This window comes from Somniosus microcephalus, chromosome 11 (assembly GCF_052327205.1).
Source record: "Somniosus microcephalus isolate GS21.2 chromosome 11, FLI_Smic_1.0, whole genome shotgun sequence".
Lineage (NCBI taxonomy): Eukaryota > Metazoa > Chordata > Chondrichthyes > Squaliformes > Somniosidae > Somniosus > Somniosus microcephalus.
This window is the reverse complement of record NC_140997.1, coordinates 186670655-186696136: the sequence shown is the minus strand read 5'-3', so window position 1 is coordinate 186696136 and position 25482 is coordinate 186670655. Positions and strand designations below refer to the sequence as shown.

The 25482-nt window shown below is 45.3% G+C and overlaps 1 protein-coding gene and 1 long non-coding RNA gene across 2 annotated transcripts in view; both read left to right on the top strand.

Moving 5' to 3' along the window:
- The first annotated feature begins 1817 nt into the window (after positions 1-1817).
- LOC147111048 (uncharacterized) lies at positions 1818-10998 on the top strand. Its single transcript, XR_015080031.1, has 3 exons — positions 1818-1957; positions 3846-4051; positions 10856-10998. It is a non-coding gene; the product is annotated as an uncharacterized LOC147111048 (long non-coding RNA).
- A 4-nt stretch (positions 10999-11002) lies between these two features.
- LOC147111047 (cadherin-related family member 3-like) overlaps positions 11003-25482 on the top strand; it is a 147823-nt gene continuing 133343 nt past the window's right edge. The window contains exons 1-2 of the mRNA XM_086001503.1: positions 11003-11134; positions 18476-18678. Coding sequence (XP_085857629.1) covers positions 11089-11134; positions 18476-18678 — 249 coding nt within the window. The 5' untranslated portion in view covers positions 11003-11088. The remainder of the gene's footprint in view (positions 11135-18475; positions 18679-25482) is intronic.

Below are 25482 nucleotides of genomic sequence, written 5' to 3'. Positions count from 1 at the left end.
GTTATATAAATGCAAGTCTTTCTTTCTATTCAGTTTCTACCAGCAGAAAAATACATGAAATAAAGAAGAATCATCTAATACCTTTAATTTTTTTATATTGAATTAAATATATCATAAATACTTTATGGATTAAAGTATCATGTTTTAATGCATTAAAATATTGCACTACTAATCTTATTTAAATATCAATGACTGATATAATCTTTCCACAGCCCAAGCTTCCTTTTGTAATGATGTAGCATGTGTTCAATTTAGATGATTCTATAGACATAAGGGCTCATATTTCACACTGATTCGGATTGATTTAAGAAAACAACATGATAACCATCTAATTATTTAAGTAAATCTTTTCGATTTCAACCTGTTTTCATGTGACTGGTTGTTGAACTTTAGTGCTATATGTGCGTCAATATATGAACGTCAATACATGACCCTGTTAAACTGGGAAGACAACTGAAATTATATCTGCACTTAGTATAGTAATTATTCTTATTCTTATTTTACAATAGGCTGTAATAATATACATGCTACTTTAACACGTAACCAGTGTGGAGGAAAAGAAGAATATAATTCTGCTCTAACATCGAGAGCTTTTCTGAGCAGGGATATGAATGATTGATGTCAAGCAATTTCCATTTGTCAGAGGTGTTCTTACAGCATATGGGTAGCTCTTCTGAGACAGCGCCTGTATTTGAAATTTACCAAGTCAACTGGAGCCTGACACCGCATGATCAACTTCTGACAAAGTAATTTTCACTACAGATTTGCTGACTCTATTTAAACCACTGCAGCAACTTCTAGTGGCGATCAAAGGAGTTTATAGAAATACTATGCAGTGTGCAACATAATACTGAGCTGATGCGAGTTCATTTCACTTGAAGTTCAAGGCTAGCTTAATATTCCCTGTATTACTGTTTTATTTTATCAAAACTACTATAGTCAATGCTCCTCTTAACTTACCCTTTATGTTCCTTCTAAGCTTGATATATGCCATCCTACACTTTCTTTTTCCTTTCTAAAATTCATGCAATCTCTTTAGCAGAAACTCAAAACGATATAACCCATTACCTAGCTCAGAGTAAACGATATAACCCATTACCTAGCTCAGAGTAAACGATATAACCCATTACCTAGCTCAGAGTAAACGATATAACCCATTACCTAGCTCAGAGTAAACGTTATAACCCATTACCTAGCTCAGAGTAAACGATATAACCCATTACCTAGCTCAGAGTAAACGATATAACCCATTACCTAGCTCAGAGTAAACGATATAACCCATTACCTAGCTCAGAGTAAACGATATAACCCATTACCTAGCTCAGAGTAAACGATATAACCCATTACCTAGCTCAGAGTTTCAGTGTCTATCTCTATTCCTCCTCTTTTTGAAGCCTAACCTTAGATTTAACTCCACTATTTCCTTATTTATCTCATCTCTTTTATCTTTTCAGCCTTGGTGGTGTCAGGCAGTGCCTTGGTCCATCTTTATTTCTGCATTAATGAATGAATAATTTGACTGCATGAACCTTGACAATCCCTTCAGAATCTTGAAATCTTCAATTAGGTCAACTCAAAGTCTCTTTTCAAAGAGAACAAGGAGTAGATTTTCACCCCGAGCGGACTTTGGATAGCCGGACGAAGTCCGCTTGGGCTGAAAAATCTACTCCATTTAATCCTGTACCTGTGGCCTCTTGTTCTAGACCCTCAACCATTGGGAACAGTCTGCTTCAAACAACTCTATCCCATCCTTTCATAATTGTAAACACTTCTATCATATCACCTCATAATCTATGTTGTTCTAATGAAAAATAACTCCAAATTTTCAATTCTTTCTTCATATTTGTATTTCTTTATACCACGCAGCATCCAAGTGAGTCTGCATTGTACCTCTCTAAAGACTCAATATCCTCCCTGTAGTGTGGAACCCAATACTGCATACAGTACCCTAGCTAAGGTATTATACAGGCTCATCATTACCTCTGGGCTTTTATATTTTATACCTCATGTGATGAAACCTAGAATTGCATTAGCCTTTTTGATGGCCTTATCAATCTAAGGGCAGCATGGTGGCATAGTGGTTAGCACTGTTGCCTCACAGCGCCAGGGACCCGGGTTCAAATCCGGCCTCGGGTGACTGTCTGTGTGGAGTTTGCACATTCTCCCCGTGTTTGCGTGGGTTTCCTCCGGGTGCTCCGGTTTCCTCCCACAGTCCAAAGATGTGCGGGTTAGGTTGATTGGCCATGATAAAAATTGGTCCTTAGTGTTAGGGGGGATTAAATACGTGGGGTTACGGGGATAGGGCTTGGGTGGGATGGCTGTCGGTGTACGGACCGGGTGCTAGGGTTTGGATGATCAGCCATGATCTCGTTGAATGGCGGAGCAGGCTCGAATGGCCTACTCCTGCTCCTATCTTCTATGTTTCTATGTACTGCCTTTAATGCCCTGTGAACCACTACCTCAAATCCCTCGGCTGTTCCACAGGACCAAGCCTACTTCCATTCAGTGTATAATTATTGCTGTTATTTTTTTTGCCAAAATGTATCACCTCATACTCACTGACATCGAATTCCACCTGCCACTTTTTAGCCCTTTCCCCGGCCGGAATTTTGCCAGTGCTCAGAGGGCGGGATTGGAGGCGGGTCAGCGGTTAAATTCGCAATGATTGACGGCGGGTTCCGAACCCGCTGTGACCTCACCTCCACGCATCTTTCCCGAGTGCCGGGTCTCCGACTTGCAAACGGATATGACACCAAGCGGCGGGAAAGGGATTAAAGGCACTTAACTGCCTATTAAGTGGTACTTTAGAGTTATTTTCACGGGGTTTTTAGATTTTCCAGCTTCTGGGTCGGGTGTCACGACGTTCCGACAACACGCCAGGTAAGTGTGGCATGAACACCAGCGAGCTGCAGACTTCACAGCTGCACGCTCAAATCTGGTCATTTAGAAATCTGTGAGGTTGGTGATTGAATAATTTGGGGGACATATTCTGTGTTTAGGCTGCAAGTATGTGTTGTGCATTGTAGATCCACTGTAACATGCATTGTTGAATTTTAAAGGCGCACTTACCCTAAACTGTGCCACTTCAAATTGTCATCACACATATAGCAACGATGCCAAACCTTCATTGTACATAAATTTATTACAATATTGGCAAAGAACAGAAACTTTACAAATAAATCTATCGTAACACCCAAGTGAGAGCCCTTGTGATTATTAACGTGATATCTTCCTCTTACGCATGCTTCTACGTTGTGAGACCCCTGCATATGTGGAGGTAGCCTGCTCACTTCCCTGCTGCTCCTGCTTAGAAGCGTTTGGCGGCCGTCCTCTGGTTTTGGGAGCCTTCGAGGGCCCCGCCAAAGTCTGCTCCTCCTGTGGCTGTGCAGGGGCAGGCTCGGCCATCTCTGTTGGCTCAGGCAGGTGGGGTTCTGACCGAGGGGTCGGCATTGGCAAGGGAGTATGAGCCCTTGGAGAGGAGACCCCACTTCCTTATGCTCGAACACCACCGTCCCTCTCTTGGGTCACCTGCACGTCACTGCTAGCAAGTTGCTGGAGAGCACCTTGCTGCACATCAGTGGGGCCATGTGGACCAGCCTCTGTACTGACAGTCCTCATAACCGGGACGTCCATGTGCCTCTGGTTCCTCTCCATGATAGATAGTCTTCTGTCCTCCATAGCTGCCCATCTATCTAGAAGAGCCTCCATGTTGGCTTGTGTCTGGTGAGTTAGGTCCTCCATGGAGGTTGCCATCCTTTCCATGGTGGCATCTAGATTGCCCATAGCGTTCACCACAGCATTGCTAATGTTTAAGATTGACTCCTCCATTCTCTGCACACTCGCAGTTACCGTGGAAGCAAACCCACTCAGAGCCTCCTGCACTTGTTCCTGAAGCTCCAGCAACACTCTCTTTCTGGATGGCCCCAGAGGCTCAGCGTCTACATGCAGCTGAGCAGAGCTGGGACCGCCCTGCACCTCCGATGAGGACTCTCCACAGCTGTACCTGTCTCCAACATCTGCTCCTGCTCACTTGTGAGCTGTGATACACCAGGTGACAACACTACTCTATCTCGCAAAAAACCCACCGAGGTGTGCGTCTCTGTGCTGGTGCTGGTTGCGCTGAATGCTGGTGATGCTGCTCCCTCAGAGGCTGGTGGTTCCTCTGAGGACTCCTCCTGCTCTTCCTCCTGAACAGTGGGGAGTGAGGCTCTCGATGGTCCTGTGGGGGAGTAAAGGCATGAGTTAGACAAGTGAAATGTATGTTGCAGACACATCGCATTGTGCAGATGCTTAGTGTTAGATCCGTGATTCTGAGAGTATGATGTTTTCAAATAACTACACGGATGCTGTAACTTAACAATCAACAGGTGTTTACTGGAGTAGGGTAGTCTCAAGACTGGGGGTACAGAGGCATGCTCAAGGCTTATATACAGGTGTGGTCACAGCCGGTACTACAGTATACAGGAGCTGTAAAAGTAGTTCTCTCTTAAAGGGACATACACTACAATTCCTCCCCTTTTAGATTAGCAGTACCCATAATATTCAAATAACAATTAACACTTTAACATGCACATTAAACAAAAATAGTCCATTTATAGATTCAGTCTTTGGGGCGGCTTCCTGATCCTTTCTGGATAGCGCCTTTCCTGAGGTTCTTGTTCTTGGTGCGGAGGCGATTCTGGCCCCTTTTTGTCGGTTAGTTCATCAGTTTCCACTGCTACTGGTTCTGAGGTAGATGCTACCGGTATGTCGGGTTCATCCCCAGGTACTCGAGACATGGGGTTGACTCGTTCCTGTGACGCTAAGACCTGATCGACGTGGCGTCTCACAATGTTCTCCCTGACATCCACTGTGTACATTAATGGCCCCTGCCTTGTGCATATCGTTCCGGGTTGCCATTTCTCTGTTCGGTAGTCACGGGCCAAGACTGGTTGTCCTACATTGAAGCTCCTTGTCGGCTTCTCGTTGATGTGCTGGAATTGTTTATCCTCAACATTTCTTCGCACATTGGGTCTGAGCAAATCCAGACGAGATCTCAACCTTCGGTTAAAGAACATCATGGCCGGGGTCTGGTTGGTAACTGCATGTGTCGCATTTCTGGAGGCTAATAGGAAATTGTCCACCTTATGCTGTAGTGGAATTTCATCGTCGCACATGGCCTTTATCGCCTTTTTAAAGGTTTGTACGAACCTCTCAGCCAATCCATTTGTGGCTGGATGATATGGGGTGGATGTATAATGCCTTACCCCATTCCTTCTCATAAATTTCCGAAACTCTTCGGACACAAACTGTGGTCCGTTATCAGAGCAAATCTGCTCTGGCAAGCCGTTCCTGGCAAATATGGTCCGTAGGACTGCAATAGTTTTCTCCGTGGTGGTGGAGGACATTTTGATCACCTCAGGCCATTTCGAGTGCGCATCCACTGCTATTAAGAACATTGAGTCCATGAATGGACCAGCAAAATCAATATGCACCCGTTGCCATGGAGAGGAGGGCCACTCCCATGGGTGTAGAGGGGCATGTGGTGGTGCATTTTGGACCTTCTGGCATCCTGAACAGCTCTTTGTCAGGTCCTCGATTTGCTGATTTATCCCCGGCCGCCACACAAGCCCTAGCAAGGCTTTTCATTTTCAACCCTCCCAGATGACCTTCATGAAGCTCACTGAGCACTCTCTCCCTTAACTTGGCCGGGGATTTGTGCGACAGCACCGCTCCAATGCCATAGGGTGATGCATCACACGCCAACCGAATTGGTACTGCTGGGTTGAAATGAGCCAACACCTCTTTTGATGTGATCAATGCTTTGCTCTTCTGGAAAGCTCGTTTACATTCGTCACTCCACTTCCATGGTACCCCCGTTTGCAGTAGGGTGTTCAGTGGGTATAGTACGGTAGACAAATTCAGCAAGAACTTATGGTAGTAGTTCACCAGCCCGAGGAACAACCTCAGTTGTGACACATTTTCCGGTGCTGGAGCCTTGACTACTGCCTCAATCTTTTCAGGGGACTTATGTAACCCCTCTTTATCAATAATGTGGCCACAATACGAGATCTGCTTCTGGAAAAACTCGCATTTGTGGCGAATAGCTCGGAGCCCATATTCCTTCAATCTAGTGAGCACCTGCTCCAGGTTGGCGGTGTGATCACTGTCATTTTCGCCCGTGACCAGGATGTCGTCCAAATAACACTGGGTCCCTGGAATCCCTTGCAGGACTTGTTCCATTGCCCTTTGCCAAATAGCCGGAGCTGATGCTACCCCGAACACCAGCCGGTTGTATTGGTAGAGACCTTTATGAGTGTTGATCGTGAGGTACTGTTTCGAGGCTTCTTCTACCTCCATTTGCAGGTACGCCTGGGCCAGATCAATCTTAGTGAAGCGTTTCCCTCCAGATAACGAGGCGAAAATATCTTCAATCCGCAGAAGCAGATATTGTACAGTGTGAAGGACTGGGTTCACTGTCACCTTAAAGTCCCCACAGATGCGAACCTTCTTTGGTTCCCCAGGCATATTACTCAACGACCTCTTCATTACAGGAACGATGGGTGTAGCCCACTCGCTCCAGTCCACTTTGGACAGTACTCATGAACGTTCCAAACCTTCCAGCTCTGCTTCAACGGCTGGGCGGATCGCATAAGGTACCGGTCTGGCCTTAAAAAACTTTGGGCTTGCATTTTCCTCTATTTTGATCGTCGCTGTTATGCCTTTTAGTGTTCCGAGTCCCTGCTGGAACACTTCTTGTGCGTCAGTTAGCATTTTTGACAGTCGTCCAGGTGTGACGTCGTCATCCTTTTTGGCATCTACAGTCAGTGCTTGTATGGAATGCCAATCTAGCTGTATCTTCCAGATCCATTCACGTCCTGGTAGTAGTGGTCCTCCATCTGGCAATACATATAGGTCCATTTTTGGTGTTTCCTTGCCGTTATATATAACGTTCACCCTTATTTTTCCTTTGGGGTAGACTTTTTGCCCCGTGTACGTCTTCAAGACAATCTTTGTATCTCTCAAGGGTATATGTGAGAATAGCCGCTTGTAGTCCCTTCGGTTTATGACTGTTAGGGCTGATCCTGTGTCCAATTCCATTTTCACTTGGACTCCTGCTATCTTGAGCGTGACCCAGATAGTTTGGTGATCCTCCGTTTTGATCACATTATGTAGTTTCAGACAACCCAGCTCCTTGCTTCCGGAGTCTGTATCAATCTTCTGTTCGTCTGAACTACTCTCCATCACTTTATGTACCTTCTTGTACTTCTCCTGTGGAGATTTCTTGCTGCTGGTTTTCTTTCCCGACCTGCAGACTCTTGCTATGTGTCCTACTTTTCCATACTGTCTGCACACTTTGTCCTTGAACCAGCAATCATTATGGTCATGTGTTGTTCTGCCGCAGCGATAGCACTTCACTGTTCCCTATGACATTTCATTTGTGCCATATTCTTGTGGTCTCCGTTGTATCTCTGCAGCGCCCCGTGCTGCTGCTTCGTGTGATACTGTAATGCTGAAAGCCTTGTCCAGCGTAAGATCCTTTTCTGATAGAAGCCGTTTCTGGGTTCCTTCACTTTGAAGCCCACACACAAACTTGTCCCTTAAAGTATCTGCTAGTCCCGTTCCAAACTGGCAGTGTTTCGATAGCTTGCGCAGTTCTGTTAAATACTCAGCATTACTTTCATCTTTATGGTGGTTCCTTTTGTGAAACTTAAATCTTTCTGCTATCAGCAGCGGTGTGGGGTTTAAGTGGTCCTGTAGGATTGACACTATGTTTTCAAAATCCTTTTCTACTGGCTTCTCTGGGGTTACTAGGTTTCGTAGTAAGCCATATGTTTTTGCACCCATCGAATTCAACAATACCAGCGCTTTCTTGTCATCTGGCACTTCATTCGCCTTGCAGTATACTTCTATGTGTTCGACATATGTCGTCCAATCTTTGACTTCATTGTCGAACGCTGTGATACTGCCACTCTTCGGCATTTTTGGGTGTGGTTAGACTGGCTTAAAATGGCGTCTCCCGCGCTTCCCTTTCTTCCCCGCTGCGGCTTAAAATGGCGTCTCCCGCGCTGCTGCCAACGCCGCTCTCGGCGGTCCTCGTGGCAAATGGCGACGCCCTGTGGGTTTCGTGCGCTGCTCCTGCACTGCTGCCAATGCCGCTCTCTGTGGTCCTCGTGGCAATGGCAGTGCCTCGCATTTTCCTGCGCACCTCTCTCCCCCGTTGACGCTGCTCGGCCCTTGACCACCGGCTGCGCTCTGCTCTCTCTCGCCTCTCTCCCCCGTTGACGCTGCTCGGCCCTTGAACACCGTCTGCGCTCTGCTCTCTCTCGTCTCTCTCCCCCGTTGACGCCGCTCGGTCCTGAACACCGGCTGCGCCCTGCGCGCTCTGCCCTCTCTCTCTCCCCCGTCGACGCTGCTCGGCCTTTTTCTGTGCCGCTCGGTCGGGCTCTAGCCCGTCGCTGTCCGGGAAGTGTCTGCGCAGTACCTGTTGCCAGCCCGTTTCGCTGGACCACCGTGACTGGAAAGCCAAGCCTGGCTCTCGACAGCCTCCCCTGCGATGCTCAAATCTCCGCTGGATGACTGGGCGGTTGCCCGTGGTCGACGCCCGTGCTTCTGAACTCGACCTTCTTCCACTGTTCTCCAGGAGCGAATCCCTGGGAGGTGATGCAGAGTTGCAGGTAGGTTCGAACTTGCTCGTCGCCACTGTTACGTCCGTGTAATAATAAGAAAAGGACTGCAGAGAACGGTACAACAGGTGTTTACTCAACGTGGTTCAAACTGCAACTGAAACAACAGATTACTACTCAGCGTTATATACAGGTGTGGTCACTGCCGGTACTACAGTATACATGAGCTGTAGAAAGTAGTTCCCCCCTTAAAGGTACATACATTACACTTCCCCTCTCCCTTTTATTGTGGGCTCTCTTCTCCTGTAATGAGGGACACAAGTGGAGTTTGAGATAGATTGATGGAGCGTGGGTAAAGAATGAATGACATAGATGTTTAGAGGGAGACTTTGAAGGAGTGAGGTGCACAAACCAAGTTCCCTCCTTGTGCGTTGTTAGTTGTTGAAATTGCATAAGTGTGTGAGTGGTGCATAGTAAGATGGTGACGTGATTCTGTACAGAGAAAGAGAGGGATGGGTGAGGGTGCAAGAGATGTTAGAGTGAGCTGGGCTGTGCAGGGGAAGGTTGCCAATGCAGAGTGAAGGAAATGAGAAGACATGGGAGGCAGATGGAAGGTAAATGTGATGTTATACTCACTTTTGCTGATCACAACAGATCATTAAACCTCTTGCACCCAGGTGCGTATGCAGACCGACCTCAAAATGACCTCCTAAGCAATTTGCAGCCAAGCTGCCTTGGCATGCTGAGGAGGCCTCCTCCATCCGTCTCCATGGAAGAGGACCTCCTTACGTCCTCTTACTCCCTCCACAAGAGCATGGAGGGAGTCTTCATCGAAGCGGGGAGCAGCCTTAGTTTTTTGCGCTGCCATACCTGCAGCAGCCAGCACTTCAGGGAACAAAATGGAAATGAATCTGCAGAGGGGACATGGCCCCTTTAAATAATCAGTCCAACATCGCTTCATCAGACGCAAGCAACTGACCCGCACCCAGCAATTATCTTGGAGAACCCACACGTCGGCCTTAACAAGAGTAATCAACGTTAAATTTCAACTGCAAGGCGGCAGGAACCCTGAGCAGGTCCGGAACCCGCCGAACAGCGGACACGCCACCATCCTGCCTCCAGGCGCAAAATCTCGGCCCCCATCTTATCAATATCCCTTTGCAGTTCACTTTGGTCTTCTAAAGGCATAACTATACCTCCTTCTATGGCATTGCACCTGGGTAGTCAAGATCAAATTCTGTCATCAGTTCAAGCATGGCTAGAGGAACAGGAGAAAGGGGTGAGGAGGAGAGGTACAGGTGAGGGGAAAGAGGAAGGGAGAAGAGGAAAGGAAGGGAAGGCGACAGAGATGCATGGGATGAGAGGGGGAAGGGGAGGGGGAGAAACTACCTCAGTGGAAGGGGAAGTAGGATAGTACTTCAGCAGGGTGAGTGGGGGGGAGGGGAAATCCTAATTTTGAAAAAAATTATTTTATAATTCTTCAAAGAATGAGGCGGCCCTGATCTTTCTAACTTTTGAAGAGGTTCCCATATTTTAAAAACTATACAGGTCCTGATTTTATTGCTTTTAATAATTTTTCAAATCGTGAAAACATTCTAAATTTCATATTTGAAGAGGCCACAACTTTTTTTTAAAACAGAGAGATGCCTATCTGCACTGTTAAGATAACTCCATTTCTGAACAAGCACTGATTTTCTTAACCCCTTAATATTGGAAACCTCTTTCACATCGACAAGCATAACAGAGATTTCACGTAAATGTGGAAACTTTTATAATGGGCTTTACAATAGGACCAAATTAACATAGGTGCTTTCAGTGCATTTTGAAATGGATTGTCGTGACTCACCCACCATTTTTAATACTTAATATATGTATGAAATACAAGCCTAACAGAACAAAAATGTTATTTTTATCACAGTATTTAATAATATGGCACACCATTAAAACATTGTTGAAATTCTACTTCTCTATTAAGGCCTGCTGTGCCAATTATTCTTAAAGAAATCTCTTTAAAATATTTTACATTGATAGTCACGCTTTTCAGACAAACCTAATAATTCAAAAAGTTTCCTTCTACATGTGATCCTTTCTGTACACAGTTGACTTGTCATTTTGGTCTTAAAGTGGATTGGAAAAAGCTGTGGCAAATGTGTGGAGCATCTAATTAGGTATTAGAATACAGCTGGAAATATAGACAATGCTGCTGTTTTGAATATCATTTTTTAACATACTGAATTAATTATGTTTAGGCTAAACTCAAACAAGGCAGCTATGATGAGTCTGAGGTTGAAATACTACTTGTACTCAATACCTGCTTCCTACAAATACCGTCAAGGGTGTAACCGGCCAATGTTTGTGTTGGACACCTGGAGACGACTCAACCTTTGAGTTCCAAACAAAAGAATCAGCCTTGCTTACTCTTAGGAAAGAAGCTAAACACTTCACGATCGAAAGTCATACCACAGAACTTATTTTCCAGAAAATGTGGAAAACTTTATCTGTCTTCTTTTTATTCAAATCATTATCAGGTTAGTGTTTATAATTAATTAAGGTTAAATATTTCACCCATTTTTTAAGTGAACAAATTTAACATTATATATGGATTATCATACTCATATTACCAATACTTGTTTTAAAATGTCTAAGTCTTATAAAGATATTAAAGTGCCTTTGCTGATGATATTACAAACAACAGAAAAAGACAGTAATATCCTACAAGTTATGAATGGTTTTGATAACTTGATTCTTTTTGTTTTACTCTAGATGCTGGTATGTAATAATTTTAGCAATACATTTTAATAGTTCTCCTGGTGAAAACTACATATTAATTGTTTACTGTAATAATAAGTTCATGTAATAATTCAAAAGATATTGGGCCGTATTTTGCGACCCCTGTGGGTGCATACGAGGTGCGCATGCGCTAAAACCCGAGACTTGCGAAGACAGATCCTCCGCATCCCCGGGAGAAGACCCTCTGCGGGTGGAGAGTTGCGCTATTTGTCCAACTTACACCCGCTGAATGCCTGTGAAATTCTTATGCCTGGTAAAAGCAGGCGTAAGGCCTGCTTTTACCAGCATAATAGTTTAAAAAAATAGAAAAAAAAAATGTTATCACTCATTTATACATTAAAAACCCTGTCCAATAATGTAAGTTTATTTTTAGCCCCATTAAAACATATAGGGGAAAAATTGGGTTGATTTGTGCCTCTCATTAGTGCCCCCGGGGGTAGTCGGTGACATCTGGGCAATGCTGCACCAACACCTGGAGCCCAGAGGAGCGGGTGGACACCCCTTACCAGTGGCTGTCAAAGTCACCACCGCCCTCAATTTTTTTGCTTCAGGGTCCTTCCAGGGATCATCAGCAGACATCAGCAGCATCTCCCAGTCGGCTGCACATACTTGCTTCACGCAAGTTACCGATGCCCTCTTTACAAAGGCACACAATTACATACACTTCTCCAGGCTTGCCAAGGGTGCAGGGCATCATAGACGGCACACATGTGGCCTTTACGGCACCCCATCACAACCCAACTCTTTTTGTCAACCGCAAGGGCTTCCACTCCCTCAATGTGCAGCTAGTGTGTAACCACAGGAAGGACATTTTGCATGTTTGCGTGAAGTACCCTGGCAGTTGTCATGACTACTGCGCCAGTCTAGTGTGCCTCCGCTCTTCAATCTGCCAAACCAACTTTCCGGATGGCTACTTGGAGACAAGGACTATCCCCTGAAAACGTGGCTGATGACGCTGTTGAGGAGGCCATCGAACGAAGCTGAGGAACGCTACAATGCCAGCCACATTTTCACCAGATCCATTATCGAGCAAACCATCGGCTTGCTGAAGATGCGATTCAGATGCCTTGACAGATCAGGTGGAGCCCTACAGTATTCAGCAGCCAGGGTCTCCAGAATCGTCGTGGTCTGCTGTGCACTTCACAACATGGCACAGCATCATGGCTTGCAGCTGCCTGAGGTACAAGTGGCTCATCACATAGCCTCCTCAGATGAGGAGGAGGAGGAGGAGGAGGAAGAAGAAGACCTTGCGGAGGCGGATCAGCCAGCTGCAGCAGCACGTGAGCACATTGCTGCCCGTGATGCAAGGGATGCACTAATATTTGCCAGATTCGCTTAAGTAGACGAATCAAACAAATGGGGCTGGCACCTTCTTAACACACCATACACAATGGACAAGAACCTGTGGGTTCCTATCACTCTCACCACCATCATTACAAGTGCAAGTCGCCCTGAGCCCTCAATGTGGAACTTTCATTTCCGAGATCACATAGGCCAGAACTTCAACTGTTTGCCATTGCTTCTGTTTAATCCATTCACAAAAGGATGACAATGTCAAATATTAAATAAAACAAAAGACAACAGAACAGAACACCCAAGTGACTACTCTTGTGACTAATTGTGCTTTATCTTCCTCTTACGCATGCTTCTACGTGGTGCTTCCCCTGTGGCTGCAGCAGATGTGGAGGCACCTTGCTCACTCTCATGCTGCTCCTGCTTCGACACCTTTGGTAGGCATCCTCTGGGTTTGCGAGCCTGTGAGAGCTCACTAACAGTCTGCTCCTCCTGCGGCTGTGCAGGTGCTGAGACGCTCATCTCAGTTGGGTGAGGACTCTGGTGGGGCTCTGACCGAGGGCTACTCAGTGGCATGGGAGTGTGAGCGCTTGGAGAGGTGCCCCCACTTCCTTGTTGCCTGCCATCAACATCCCTCTCATGGGTCAGCCCCATTTCAGTACTAGCAAGTGGCTTGACAGCACCTTGCTGCATATCAGGGGGTTCCAAGGGGACCTATATCTGCACTGGCAGTCCTACTCAAAAGGACTTCCATGAAGCTTTGGTTTCTCTGCTCAATAGCTGTCCATCGCTCCTCTAGAGATGTCAGTCTATTCTGAACATTCACCACATTTTCCAGACTCTGGCGACTCATTTCCTCCATGGCTATAGCCATCCTCTCCTCTACCGTAGCCAACCTTTCTAGAGAAGTAGCCATCCTTACCACGGAGGTAGCCATCATTTCCACGGAGGTTGCCATCCTTTTCGTGGTGGTGCATTCATGCACCATTGCCTCCACAAAGGCACTGCTCATGTTAGAGTTGGACTCCTCCATCCTCTCCACACTCGGAGTAACCCTGGAGACAAAACCTGCCAGAGACTCCTGCACCTGTTCCTGGAGTTCCAGCACCGCTCTCTTTCTGGATGGACCCGGAGGCACAGGGTCCACATGCAGCTGAGCAGAGCAGGGAGTGCCCTACGGCCTCCAACAAGGACTCTCCACTGCTGTCCCTGTCTGCACCATCTGCTGATGCTCACTTGTGAGCTGTGATACACCAGGTGACAACATTACTCTATCTCCCGAAGGTCCCACTTAGGTGTGCGTATCTGCACTGGTGCTGGGTGCACTTAATTCTGCTGCACTGCACCCTCAGAGGTTGCAGGTTCCTCTGAAGAGTCTTCTGGCTCTGGCTCTTCCTCCTGGACAATGGGGAGGGGAGCTGTTGATGGTCCTGTGGGGGAGTAAAGGCATGAGTTAGACATGTAATATTAACATAGTATGCACATGGACTTGTGCAGATGATCATAAGTTAATCTGTATGAGCATCAGAAGCCATATCAGTCACTCATGCAATGTAAATGAGAGAGATGCAAAACTATTCTGTCACCAGCTTGCTCTGGTGCGCCCGTCTGTCTGTCACCCACTTCCAGATCCTCCTCGGCTCCAACGATCTCTAGGGCCGCCTCCTCAGCGCTGGTGAGATGGGCTATTGAGGGTGGCCTGCCTCCTGTCTTCGCCCTTTCCCTCTTATTATGGGCTCTCTTTTCCTGCAATGGGGGACACAAGTGGAGTTTGAGTGAGAATGATGGAGTGAGTGTAGAGAATCCATAGCATAGCTGCTTAGAAGGAGACAAAGTTAGAGTGAGGTCCCAAGACCAAGGGCCCTCCCTGTGTGTTGTTAGTTGTTGTCATTGCATAGCAGTGAGAGCGAGTGTGAGGGCAGCATAATCGAATAGTGAAGTGATTGTGTACATAGAGAGGGAGGGATGGTTAAGGGTGCAAGGGCTGTAAGGGTAAAGTGGGATGTGTAGGAGTAGGTTGACAATGCAGAGTGCTGAAGCTGAGAGGAGATGGGGAGCAGAATGAGGGTAAAAGTGATGCTATATTCACTTTTCCTGTGCGGACAAGGTCATTGAACCTCTTTTGGCACTGCAGCCAGGTTCTGCTGCACAACGATCTGGAGCTTACCTCCTGTGCCAGTTGCAGCTTTGGTCTGCTGGGGAGATTTTTTCCTCCCAGAGGAAGGAAAGAGCACCTTCTTTTGAGCTCTGGCTCCCTCCAATAGAGCATGGAAGCAGGCATCATCGAAGCGAGGTGAGGCCTTGGGCCTTGAGCTAGACATTTCAGGAGTATCAAACAATTAGCAAAGTATTCACTCTGGAAATACAGAGGTAGAAAATGAACCAAGGCTGCTTGGAGCCCTTAAAAGCAGCTGGATAAATGATGTCAGCAGAGGTGAGTTTCAGACCCAAAAGACTAATTGGGCTAGGGGAGCGCACACGCAGGGAATCAATTGCCCAATTAGGGCAAAATCGCAAATTTATCCCACCTGACAGCGGAGACGGGAGCAGGACCTGCTGACCACCTGACCCGCACCCAACCCGCCTCCATTAGTAAAATTGCGGCCGATATGTCTGACAGGGTCATGGTGGTGTTTTTGCAGCCGCGGCGGCACTACTTAAAGGGCAGGTGTCAGGCGGCCATATTTTTTGGCTGACTGCCAGCACCTGCGCCCTTCCCCTTTTTTCTTCGGGGTGCCGGCCGCAGTCGCTCAGCCCGGCACTCCTCTTCCCAAATCAGGGAAACTGACGAAAACTTTGGCTCTTCCGCAGTAAGTGCGCTGTTAAATTCTCCACTAAATGTTAGACCCAAAGGGATTAGGTGTACTGGAGTTTTAACAGCGTATTTTCTGCTAAACTAATATTAAGGGCTTGGAAAACTAATTTTAATTTTGTGCAGTGTGAAATTTGTCCATTTCAATAAGAAATAAAATTTTAAAGAAACCTTTCAAAAAAAATAAAAAATGGAAGGTCGGGATGGTAATTGGGGCACTAAGGGATGGAGAGGATAATACCATAGACCCCAATAGAGAAATGGCAGAGATATATTGGCCCAGAAATTCGGGTCTCCACGGGTGAGTACGCACGGGGTACTCACCCGTAGGCCCAATGGAAGTGCCAGTTTCCTGCATGCACTCGCATGCGCGGGAAACCGGCACTTCCATTCCTCTGAAAGCAGAGGTTCAGAGGTCGAATGCGTGCGCGGGAGAGGTTGCGCATCGAACTTAGGTTTTTTTTTTACAGGTTTTTCCGTAAGGGTAAGTCTGCTGAATTTAGAAATGTAAAAAGCAGGTGTAAGGCCTGCTTTCTACAAGGTAAGTGGTGAAATAATTAAAATTAAAACATTTTTTCCACAGGTTTATTATTTTAAAATACTTTAAAGCAAGGTAAGTTTATTTTTAGCCCCATTAGAGTATAAAATTATTTTTTTCAAAAATTTAAATTATTGTTTAAAATAGTTATTTCATGTAATTTATAGTATATTTAAAAAATGTGATGTTTTAAAAAAATTTATTTGAAGGTTTAGTGCTATTTTGGGGCCGTAGTATTTATAAGTCTTGACAGCACTTCCTGTCAAGACTTATGAATGGAGCATTCCCTGCTCCGATTGGCTACCCATGGCCCACGTGATCCCAGGGGACGCTTCGAACTAACTGCGCCCCTGGGATACGCAAGCACTGCGTGCCGGCAGCTCGACCAGGCCCCGGATCGGAATTCCATGGCGCCCTACAGCTCAACTGCCGGCGCGCAAGGTAAGTGCAGGTCTGGGGCTTGCACCCACGGGAAGCCCCCGACCCGAATTTCTGGGCCATTAAATAATTACTTTGCTTCAGTATTTACCAGGGAGATAGAACAGGTGGAGATGACATCGGATGATGAGATTAGTAATTAGTTAACTGCACTTAAAATAAAACGAGGAGATATACTAAATAAACTAATGAAACTCAAAGGGGATAAAACCCCTGGTCCGGACGGATTACATCCGAGCATTTTAAAACAATCTAGGAAAGAAATAGCAGAGGCATTACTACACATATTTAGTAATTCATTAGAAAAAGGTGTAGTGCCAGAGGACTGGAGGATAGCTAATGTAATACCGATATTTAAGAAGGGAGATAGAACATGTCCAGGGAACTATAGGCCAGTCAGCTTAACATTGGTGATAGGAAAAATAATGCAATCCCTACTAAAGGACAAAATAGAAGAACATCTAGAAACAAAAAATATAATAATAAATAGTCAGCATGGATTTTAAAAGGGAAAGTCTTGCTTGACCAACCTAATTGAATTTTTTGAAGAGTTAACAGAGAGAGTAGACAAGGGTAATGCAGTAGATGTAATTTATCTAGATTTTCAAAAGGCCTTCGATAAGATACCCCATAATAGACTGATGAACAAGGTCAGGGAATGCGGAGTCCGGGGACAAGTAGCAGAATGGATAGCTAGCTGGCTTCAAGACAGAAAGCAGAGAGTAGGGGTAAAGGGTAGCTATTCACAGTGGCAGAAGGTGGGAAGTGATGTTCCACAAGGACCAGTGCTGGGACCACTGTTTTTCACAATTTATATTAACGATTTAGACCTTGGAATCAAAAACACAATTTCTAAATTTGCGGATGATGCCAAATTAAGGGGGAAAGCCAATACTGAGGAGGACTGCAACAAGTTACAAGAAGACATTAATAAACTCGCAGAATGGGCATATAATAGGCAAATGAAATTCAACACAGATAAATGTGAGGTATTACATTTTGATAAGAAAAATAGGGGGGTCACATATTACTTGGATAATAAGAATATAAATGGGGTAGAGGAACAAAGGGATCTAGGAGTACAAATACACAAATCACTAAAAGTATCGACACAGGTTAACAAGGCCATTAAAAACGCAAACCAAGCACTAGGGTTTATTTCTAGAGGGATAGAATTGAAAAGTAGTGATGTTATGCTAAACTTGTATCGAACCTTGGTTAGGCCACACTTGGAGTATTGCGTGCAGTTCTGGTCACCATATTATAAAAAGCATGTGGAGGTACTGGAGAGGGTGCAGAGAAGATTTACAAGGATGATACCAGAAATACGAGGGTATACCTCAATTTGGCGTCATCCGCAAATTTAGAAATTGTGTTTTTGATTCCAAGGTCTAAATCGTTAATATAAATTGTGAAAAACAGTGGTCCAAGCACTGGTCCTTGTGGAACATCACCTTCTGCCACTGTGAATAGCTACCCTTTACCCCTACTCTCTGCTTTCTGTCTTGAAGCCAGGCTGGGTCTCTTTTCTCTTGAAATGAGAAGGCTGAGGGGTGACCTAATAGAGGTCTTTAAACTCACAAAAGGTTTTGATAGAGTAGATACAGAGAAAGTGTTTCCACTTGTGGGGAAGAGCAAAACTAGAGACCATCAATATAAGATAATCACCAAGAAATCAAATAGGGAATTCAGAAGAAACTTCTTTACCCAGAGAGTGGTGAGAATATGGAACTCGCTACCACAGGGAGTGGTTGAAGCGAATGGTATAGATGCATTTAAGGGGCGATTAGATAAACATATGAGGGAAAAGGGAACAGAGGGTTATGCTGATAGATTTAGATGAGGAAAGATGGGAGGAGGCTCAAGTGGAGCATAAATGCCGGCATGGACTGGTTGGGCCAAATGGCCTGTTTCTGTGTCGTATAGCCGATGTAATCCTATGTAAAGATACTGTATCCACTTTGAAACTTGACTTGCACACCTGTTTCATTCATCCAGGTATTCTTAGTGCACCAACTATCTCTGGTGTGAACCCACTGAATCGCGACCTTCAAGAAGATGCAAAAGCCCATCATCTAATCACCACAATCACAGTTGATGTGCCTGCAGGCGATAAGTTAGTTGGTGGTCCAGTAATCATTAATGCTGATCCTGCTGCATATCCATTTGATATAATTCCAAATGTAGCAAATAAATGGGATGTAAGTTTTAGAACAAAGTGTTTGCAAACTAAGTTTATCTTATAAAAATACAGAATCTATTCCACAGATCTGTGTAGCTTTCTAACAAACAAAATCTTAAGTACATAAAATCTGTTTATGTAACTTTTCAGCAATGTCCAAAATATCAATCCTTACAAATCTGCATTTCAAAATATTATCTGACGAAATTAAACTGTATTTTGAATGTTTAATAACTTCCATAGACAGACCATGTACAAATGCTACTGGATTGGTGAAATTTGTAATTTCCACAGTTTGATCAGTCTCAATCTGGTTCTTAGATTGCTGAGTCTCAGTCTGGTCCTCGGTGTTCAGTCTCAGTCTGGTCCTCAGTGTTCAGTCTCAGTCTGGTCCTCAGTCTCAGTCTGGTCCTCAGTCTCAGTCTCAGTCTGGTCCTCAGTGTTCAGTCTCAGTCTGGTCCTCAGTCTCAGTCTGGTCCTCAGTCTCAGTCTGGTCCTCAGTCTCAGTCTGGTCCTCAGTCTCAGTCTGGTCCTCAGTCTCAGTCTCAGTCTGGTCCTCGGTCTCAGTCTGGTCCTCAGTCTCAGTCTGGTCCTCAGTCTCAGTCTCAGTCTGGTCCTCGGTGTTCAGTCTCAGTCTGGTCCTCAGTCTCAGTCTGGTCCTCAGTGTCCAGTCTCAGTCTGGTCCTCAGTGTCCAGTCTCAGTCTGGTCCTCAGTGTTCAGTCTCAGTCTGGTCCTCAGTGTTCAGTCTCAGTCTGGTCCTCAGTGTTCAGTCTCAGTCTGGTCCTCAGTCTCAGTCTCAGTCTGGTCCTCAGTCTCAGTCTCAGTCTGGTCCTCAGTGTTCAGTCTCAGTCTGGTCCTCAGTCTCAGTCTGGTCCTCAGTGTCCAGTCTCAGTCTGGTCCTCAGTGTTCAGTCTCAGTCTGGTCCTCAGTCTCAGTCTCAGTCTGGTCCTCAGTGTTCAGTCTCAGTCTGGTCCTCAGTCTCAGTCTCAGTCTGGTCCTCAGTGTTCAGTCTCAGTCTGAGTCTGGTCCTCAGTGTTCAGTCTGTCTGGTCCTCAGTGTTCAGTCTCAGTCTGGTCCTCAGTGTTCAGTCTCAGTCTGGTCCTCAGTCTCAGTCTCAGTCTGGTCCTCAGTCTCAGTCTCAGTCTGGTCCTCAGTGTTCAGTCTCAGTCTGGTCCTCAGTCTCAGTCTGGTCCTCAGTGTCCAGTCTCAGTCTGGTCCTCAGTGTTCAGTCTCAGTCTGGTCCTCAGTCTCAGTCTCAGTCTGGTCCTCAGTGTTCAGTCTCAGTCTGAGTCTGGTCCTCAGTGTTCAGTCTGTCTGGTCCTCAGTGTTCAGTCTCAGTCTGGTCCTCAGTGTTCAGTCTCAGTCTGGTCCTCAGTCTCAGTCTCAGTCTGGTCCTCAGTGTTCAGTCTGAGTCTGGTCCTCAGTGTTCAGTCTGAGTCTGTCTGGTCCTCAGTGTTCAGTCTGAGTCTGTCTGGTCCTCAGTGTGTTCAGTCTGAGTCTGTCTGGTCCTCAGTGTGTTCAGTCTGAGTCTGTCTGGTCCTCAGTGTGTTCAGTCTGAGTCTGTCTGGTCCTCAGTGTGTTCAGTCTGAGTCTGTCTGGTCCTCAGTGTGTTCAGTCTGAGTCTGTCTGGTTCTCAGTGTTCAGTCTGAGTCTGTCTGGTCCTCAGTGTGTTCAGTCTGAGTCTGTCTGGTCCTCAGTGTTCAGTCTGAGTCTGTCTGGTCCTCAGTGTTCAGTCTGAGTCTGTCTGGTCCTCAGTGTGTTCAGTCTGAGTCTGTCTGGTTCTCAGTGTTCAGTCTGAGTCTGTCTGGTCCTCAGTGTTCAGTCTGAGTCTGTCTGGTCCTCAGTGTTCAGTCTGAGTCTGTCTGGTTCTCAGTGTGTTCAGTCTGAGTCTGTCTGGTCCTCAGTGTTCAGTCTGAGTCTGTCTGGTCCTCAGTGTTCAGTCTCAGTCTGAGTCTGGTCCTCAGTGTTCAGTCTGAGTCTGTCTGGTTCTCAGTTTGTTCAGTCTCAGTCTGTCTGGTACACAGGTTCTTTAGGATTGCCAATTCTGGTTTGACATATTCCTGGACATTTGCCCACTCTTTACAAATGTTATTGCATTTGCCTTAGTTGAGTGTTTCAGTATCACCAAGACCTGAATAAGATATTTGACTTTTTGTTTTACAGCAAGATGAATAACATAATTTAAAAATCAAAGAAACAACACAAAAGATTAGAAAGATTTAAGGATAAGTAATGTTTAAATAAAAACGACTTCAGTGTTGTTTCTACAACATCGACCGCAACGAGAAACACCAAGTAAATACCATTGATTCATCAAAAACATCATTGATATAAGTAACTACTAACTAAAGTTTTTGTACAATTTTATGAATTTTTACAATACACAGCAAGATATAAAAATAATAAATAAAATCAAAATCAAACCTAATTCAATTCCCTGACTCTAACACCCCACCTATTAAGCCCAGCTTCAGGGAGGTGAGGCTCCAACGCATCCCCCGGGAAAAGGGCAGTCGCAGGCGGAGAATTGGGCTATTTGCCCAACTACTGCCCAGAGAATGCACGTGAAATTCTTACGTCTGGTAAAAGCGGGCATAAGGCCTGCTTTTACCAGCGTAAGAGTTTAAATGAATATAAAAATACATTTTTTCAATTATTTAAACATTAAAACACCTGTAAAATAAGTTAAGGTTATTTTTAGCCCCTTTAAAACATTTAAATGTATTTTTGAAATAATTACATTTTTGTTTTAAATGTTTAATTAAATTGTATTTTAATTAACTTTAAATATGTAATTTAAAAAAATGTATTTGTTATGTAAATATTTTTTTCGTAGTGTATGTGCCTTTAAGAGCCCCAGGTGTGCTGTAATGCCGGTAATGGCCACTCGGGCTATATAAGCCTGTATATTGTGTATATCCGTTAGAACACCCCCCAGACTTTGCTTAGTAAACACCTATGAACCAACTCCTGTCTTCAGTGTCTTTATCAACACACGGACAATACAGTGGTGACGAAGTGGAAACGGACTTACCTGCAATTCGGCAGCACCTTAAGGACATCGATTCCTCGGGCGTCCAGAAGACTCAAGAAAGTGAGAGAAGCTGTGGTTTCACCAGCGGGCCAAGCTGGTGTCAGGTACTGCGCTAATCCTTCCTGGGCGTCAGGCTGGGGCTCCAGCGGCTGGCTCTACAGCTGAGACAGGCAGCGAAATCAGAGACAAGCAATAACGGACTGGGAGGGAGCACTCGGGAGACGGCCGGCGCGGCAAGCAGGTCAGCGTTCAGACCTGGAGAGAAAGTCCGGCGGGAACGAGTCTCCAACTGTAAATAAATTTTTAAAAAAAGAACGGGAACCGCGGGAAACAGCATTGTCATCGGCAGCAGCGACGGAAAAGCGTGGGAAGTGCCATATCTTTTCTGAAATGCCTAAGTCTGGCAATATTGATGCTTTTGATAGCGAAATAGAGGATTGGACCACATACGTGGAAAGAGTAGAGGTATATTGCACTGCAAATGGAATAGAAGATGAAAAAAAAGCTTCAGTACTGCTGAACCTAATGGGCGCAAAGGCATACGGGTTGTTACAAAATTTAATCACTCCAGCCAAACCAAAGGACAAGAATTTTAAAGAAATTGTTGATACCCTGCAGGAGCACTTAAACCCAACACCGCTGCTGATAGCGGAACGATTCAAATTCTTCAAGAGAAATCAACACAAGAATGAAAGTAACGCTGATTACCTAACCGAATTAAGAAAGCTATCAAAGTACTGCCAATTCGGGGCAGGACTAGCAGATTATCTTCGAGACAAATTTGTTTGCGGTCTCTTAAGTGAAGGAACACAAAAAAGGCTGCTTTCTGAAAAAGATTTAACATTGGACAAAGCTTTCAGTATGGCTGTATCATACGAAGCAGCAGCAAGAGGAGCTGCAGAGATACAACAAAAGACACAGGACTTCAGCACCCATGAAATGACACAGGCTTTCGAAAGATGTTATCGCTGCGGCAGATCCACCCATAACCAGAAGGACTGCTGATTCAAGGACAAAGCATGCAGGCAATGCGGAAAAATTGGACACATTGCACGGGTATGCCGATCTGGACAAACTAAATCCATGGACAGAAAAAAAAAATCAATAAAGGAAAGTACAGGAAGGTACAAATGATGACGGACAGTAGCTCCGAAGACCAGAAGAGCGATAGCAACTCCGAAAACAAGAGACTAAGCTGTCTCAAATTACATAATGTACTTGCCAAAGATGATTACCAAACCATTTGGGTTACCCTCACGATAGCAGGGTCCCCAGTTAAAATGGAGCTAGATACAGGATCAGCTCTAACCGTAATAAATCAACGGGATTACGAGAGGCTATTTTCGCATATACCTCTAAAAGACACATCCATTATCTTAAAAACATATACGGGGCAGAAAGTATACCCCAAAGGAAAAATAAGGGTGCCTGTTGTATACAACGGCAAAGAAATACAAAAGTTGTATTTATACATTCTACAAGATGGTGGTCCACCGTTGTTGGGACGTGAATGGATCAGAAAGATACGTTTAGACTGGCACTCCATTCAGGCACTGACGGTGACCAGTAAGAAAAAAAACAATGATGACATCATACCGGAACGATTAAAAGACATCTTGGCCAACGCCAAAGAAGTGTTTCAGGAGAAACTAGGAACCTTGAAAGGCATCATCGTCTCAATAAAAGTGGAAGATGCAGCAATTCCCAAATTTTTTAAGGCAAGACCGGTGCCATACGCAATTCGTCCAGCAGTCGAGGCAGAGCTGGAGAATTTGGAAAAGGCAGGCGTATTATCCAAAATAGATTGGAGCGAGTGGGCAACACCCATCGTTCCAGTCATGAAAAAAGCATTGAATAATGATAAATCTGAAGAACAGAGAAAAATTCGCATCTGTGGAGACTTCAAGGTGACTGTAAACCCGGTCCTTCACACAGTACAGTATCCTCTTCCGAGGATAGAAGATATTTTCACCTCACTATCCGGAGGGAAACGTTTCACCAAAATTGACTTGGCACAGGCATATCTACAGATGGAGGTTGAGGAGGCCTCTAAAAAGTATCTCACGATAAACACACACAAAGGCCTGTACCAGTACAATTGACTGGTTTTTGGAGTAGCATCAGCTCCAGCTATCTGGCAAAGAGCTATGGAGCAAGTCCTGCAAGGGATTCCGGGGGCTCAATGCTACCTAGACGACATCCTTGTAACAGGAGAAAACGACAACGAGCACCTTGCCAATTTGGAGCAGGTGCTCACTAGGCTGAAAGAACGGGGCCTACGAGCAAATCGCCCAAGTGCGAATTTTTCCAAAATCAGATATCATATTGTGGCCACATAATTAATAATGAAGGGTTGCATAAGTCACCTGAAAAAATTGAAGCGGTCATAAAAGCCCCAGCACCTGAAAATGTTTCACAATTAAGGTCGTTCCTGGGATTAATAAATTACTATCATAATTTTTACCGAACTTATCAACTCTTCTACACCCTCTTAATGAACTTCTACAAACAGGAGTGATTTGGAAATGGAACGAAGACTGTAAACGTGCCTTCCATAAATGTAAAGACTTAATCACATCCGAAGAAGTTTTGGCTCATTACAACCCATCACTGCCAATCAGACTGGCATGCGATGCATCCCCTTACGGCATAGGAGCAGTATTATCCCATAAATTCCCTGATGGCTCAGAACGGCCGATAGCTTTAGCGTCACGCTCATTAAACTCAGCTGAGCGTAACTATGCCCAAATCGACAGGGAAGCACTCAGCCTGGTATGGGGAGTGAAGTAATTCAACCATTACCTACACGGACAAAAATTTACCTTGTTGACTGACCATCAACCCCTCAACTCCATATTCAACCCTAAAAAGGGTGTTCCCATTATGACAGCACAAAGGTGGTCCCTTTTTCTAGGGGCACACCAATACAACATAGAATACAAAGGATCAAAACAGTATGGGAATGCTGATGGTTTATCGTGCCTACCGTTGCCAATGGTAGAAGAGGCACCTACAGTAGACCCAATAGAGATGTTCCACTCTACCATAGTGGAATGTCTACCAGTAACAAATTCTGCCATTGAAAGGGAGACGAGAAATGACCCGACTCTCTCACAGGTCTACGATTTAACAGTGAAGGGATGGCCAGCACATGGCGAACCACTGTTGCCAGCATTCTCGCAAAGAAGAGAACAGCTGTCAGTGTGCCGAGGAACCTTGATGTGTGGATCCAGAGTGGTGATTCCACCCAAACTCCAGGATAAAGTGCTAAATGAGCTTCACGAGGGGCATCTGGGTGGAGTGAAAATGAAGAACCTAGCTAGGGCGTTTGTATGGTGGCCAGGTATCGATGGAGACATCGAAGAAATGACCAAGAGCTGCCTAGGATGCCAGAAGGTCCAAAACGCTCCACCACAAGCCCCTCTACATCCATGGGAGTGGCCCTCATCTCCCTGGCAAAGGGTGCACATCGACTTTGCTGGTCCATTTATGGACTCAATGTTCTTAATCGCGGTTGATGCACACTCCAAGTGGCCGGAGGTAATAAAGATGTCCTCCACCACCACGGAAAAAACCATCACAGTATTAAGGACCATATTTGCCAGGAATGGGCTGCCGGAACAGATATGTTCTGATAATGGACCGTAATTTGTGTCCGAAGAATTCAGAAAGTTCTTAAAAAACAATGGGGTTAAGCACTACACGTCCGTCCCATACCATCCCGCCACCAATGGATTGGCTGAAAGGTTTGTCCAGACCTTCAAGAAGGCCATAAAGGCCATGGGTAA